The 4,153-nt window shown below is 35.2% G+C and overlaps 1 protein-coding gene across 1 annotated transcript; it reads right to left on the reverse strand.

Moving 5' to 3' along the window:
* On the reverse strand, positions 1-2,281 carry LOC127836134 (octopressin receptor-like). The gene is made up of 2 exons (XM_052362566.1): positions 2,076-2,281; positions 1-1,923 (listed from the first exon to the last, which is right to left on the reverse strand). The coding sequence occupies exon 2, from the start codon at positions 1,858-1,860 to the stop codon at positions 760-762; it is 1,101 nt and encodes a 366-aa protein (XP_052218526.1). The 5' UTR covers positions 1,861-1,923; positions 2,076-2,281; the 3' UTR covers positions 1-759.
* Between the last annotated feature and the right edge of the window lie 1,872 nt (positions 2,282-4,153).

Genomic DNA, 4,153 nt, shown 5'->3' on the forward strand with positions numbered 1-4,153 from the left:
TGTACCTCTCCACGATAAAATCGTTGACAGATACCTCATTAGTAAACTGATAATGATAACCGGTTGAAATACTGGAGAAAAGTGTGCACTTGATTCATACCAATATCGTCACAATAGGTATTTCTACTAGAAAAGCGTTTTAACAAATTGAAATTTAATTCAGTACACACACTTGTAATTGTTTTATGATTTTTTAAATGATAATGAAATATGTAATCCTAAACGGGTATTTTAGTGATTAACGAGCCAGCTATTGTACTGAATGATGAATACACTGGAACTTCGGACAAAACATTTGTGTGTCTTTTGAAGTTAATGAGATTCTTCCGAGCCCGGGGCTGCATTATGTGAGGACCGGAATCCCGACAAAACTATATTTAATTGATTAAAATACTTGATAAGGCGTCTATGAAGTATATAAAAAACAGTCGCAGAGTCACACATATTGATGGGCGCTTATTTTGCAGACATCACGGCGGCGAGGCGCAGCGCCACGCAAATAGGGCATGGGCAAAGCACTATTTTTGCGTTATGATACACTGGTAAGAAGGATGGATTTAGACATTTTAGACATGAGATATTATTTAGACAGTTTTGCAATGTGTTGATTTTTTACATTTAAGTTCACAATGCGCATTCGAATTAGTTATAACAGAGTGTATTTACACGTTTATACATAACATATTATCGATAAACATGTAAGGATAGATATTATTTTACATAAACACATTTAGATTTCAAAATACGTATTTTAAACCTTTATTTTCTTCGTAAACTTGGTAAGAAACGGCAAGTTGTGATCTTTTTAACGAACTCCCGAAATTCCGAGTTGTAGTATCCTATCAGATAAGGGTTCATCGTGGAATTCAAAGCATAAGATCTATATAAAACCAAAGCCCAAATTGGAAGCTGTGTATGTATTGTACCTATTATTGACACGACGAAGAAAGGGACAAAACTCAAGACGAATGCTAATGTAAGAATAAATGCCATCTTAGTCAGCCGTCGTTCAATTGTCGCGCTCCAGTGAAGAGTTTTGCTGACATTTATAGTATTCTGTCCTGTTGTTGAAGGTCTATTTCTTTCAACAACGGTTTTTTCATTTGAACTTTGTTTAACGAAATTCACAGAAATTTGCGATACTTCAGTTGGTTGGCTTTCGTCCGTAACAATATTATTTCGAGCTGCGCATCGACGTTTGCCAACAGAAGAAACCTTACGTATGATTAACGTATACAGAGTAAGCATTAATATCATACCCATAATGACCAATATGAAGTCAAAAATAGTAAAAGCCTTGGCAATTTTTGCGAGACGCTTTTCACTTGTTGTCTTACAGCGGTTGCCTGTTAGGGTTACATTTTCGGCTACAGTAAAGTCTATGGGCACAACGTCGGAAAAGACAAGTTGTCGTATTGAAAACAGGATTGAAAGTCCTGTGTTGCAAACGATGTTACTCACTGTTTTCCTTCTTGCAAATAATGACTTCCATTTTGATGTATTGCATATACTTAAGTACCGATCCAGGGCTAAGATGAATAGTAAAAACATGGAATTCATAACAAACACGTGGTTCAGGAAGCTGTGAATTTTGCACGCCGCCACATTTGTGTACGTCATCGAATGTGTTAACCAAGCTGTAGATGAAAGTAGTACTATAGAGCAAATCAAATCGTTTCCAGACAGTGCAGTAAGCACTAAAGTTGCAGCTGATTTATCTTTCCTTGAAACGTAGAATAGTAAGGCGACGAAATTACCGATGATGCCAGCAGAGCAAACAATTGACATAAACACGATGATTGGTATATTTTCAACGGTATTTGAATCGTTTTTCTCTTGAACCAGTTTTTCATAATCCATTTTAGGTCTATGTTGTCAACCTTTCGAATACAACGATATAAAAAGATCGTTGCAAAATTTGAACTGAAAATAAATTTGAAAAACGTACGTCAAACACATGCAAATAGAACATAAGTCGAAAACTCACAGTAACAAAAACAAGTATTCCCGACTCGACAAGAATCAAATTCATAAATTAAAAAGTTTATCTTGTTAACATATACACGCATACTTACATATGTTCAGTGTCCGTCTACCATAACCACTACTCTCGAAAAAACAAGACTAACTATTGGCATGATTAGAACACTTTCACTAGCAAGTACACACCAAAACTATCATTTATAAGTTTAAACTTCCTTGAAATAATTAGCTCGACCAATCTTATATTTCTCACAATTGAAGATGCTGTATCAGTATTCTTTCTTAGTAATTCTGCTCTACTTTTATCAAAATCTTAGAAATTAAGGATGGTTTTAACAGTCATATCCGTATTTGTAGATGATGGCACTCCCATGTCGAGTCCATACGGATATGCATACCCGGCTTCACATGTATTTATTGTAAACTGAATGGCAAACAAACATGAGATATAAATTAATCCTGTTTATAAAACATCGATAACTCTCCCTTTTATTGTGCCCGTCGTCAGAATAAATAAAATCAATAAAAACTCTTTCTGATTATATGTGTTTGTTTATTTGTGTTTTCATTACAAATCTTTGCCACGTCCACTAACGAAATCAATCACCTCGCAGAGTTGTCATTCCTTGCTCTCACATACAATCTCTGCCATCACACGAACATCCTACCAGACTTGGAAGTATTTATTTGTTTGGCTTAATTATTATATTATGAAAAGTAGTTTCATTTTCTATTATGTTTTGAAAATAGTGTATACGTTTGGGTTTATAATAATAAATGAATTACCTAAATTATAAAAATATATATATATAACAACGGTAATATCCCGGGGGGTAACTTCCCAAATTTTAGGGAAGGGGTGTCCCGCTGAGACCTCCGAAATTAGACCCATTTTAATACCAGAGCTCTGATAAAGTAGACCCATTTTGATACAAGAATTTTTAAAAAGCATACCCATTTGTATACGATACCATTGAGAAAGTGGACCCATTTCAATACAAGAATTTTGATACACTGTACCCGTTTCAATACTAGAATTTGATAAAGTGGACACATTTCATACTAGAATTTTTATCTCTTTCATATCAATACAGTATACTTATTGGATTTGCTATTATATGTTTATTTGTACATTTCAAATATGTATCATACAATTTTGCCATTTAAAAATCATACCCATTTTGATACTGATACTTTCAAATCTATATGCATTTACTATATACAAGCAAATATCTGATTTCAATACCTATATCTATACTTGCTCAAAACCATACCCATATCTATAATTTTAGTCGAAAAACACACCCCATAAAATCGGCACACCACTATATACCCGTATATAGGAAGTTACCCCCCCCCCCCCCCCCGGGGGTAATATTATTGTACCATTTGGCTAGGCTATCATCACGTGGTTTGTTACGAAGGCAGGGATTTGATCCATCTATGCTGGTTCCAGTCAAATCTCTGCGCGGCGGTTGTACCGAAATACTCATGAGAGCAGTAGCGAAACAATAACATGCTCGTAAACAGTTACTAATTTGGAGTGGTTCGTCATCCCTTTGTGTGTAGTCTCCTCCGAATATGAGAGTGGTAATGGTATTGACACCCGGTGAAACGTTTCTTATGTAGAGAGAATTCCGGATTTTCGAAACTAAGTAGCATTAGAGTAGTCTCCCATTCGGGTAGGTATCGCTCACTTCCAGTCTGTTAGAAGTACACGGCGCAAAAAGTAAACAATGGAAAAATTCTATTGTTGTAAGCCTGATTGTCAAAATTGTTGGGGAAAAGTTGGCAGATATGGCAAGCCTTTAACGCTGCACAAATTGCCAAGTAATCATGCTACGAAAACCGCATGGATTAAAGCTATAAGCAGGCGATTGGAAGCCAACCGGATAGGTATCATTAGTGTACCCGACATCTTATATGTCGATGTACATAAATATCGTATTTGTAGGAGTAGTACACCATGTACATGGCAAGCAAAATTATTACAAACATTTTGTTTAGTATTAATCGGGTTATAAACTAATTAAATTTGGTTTAATATGGGCTAATTTGTTGACATTTTACACCATGATTTGGATCTTAAATTTGAATGATTAATTTGAGCAGATTGACATTGAATATTTATGTTACCGGACCACACCAATGTAAATATCAACAATCAGCT

This window comes from Dreissena polymorpha, chromosome 6 (assembly GCF_020536995.1).
Source record: "Dreissena polymorpha isolate Duluth1 chromosome 6, UMN_Dpol_1.0, whole genome shotgun sequence".
Classification (NCBI taxonomy): Eukaryota; Metazoa; Mollusca; class Bivalvia; order Myida; family Dreissenidae; genus Dreissena; species Dreissena polymorpha.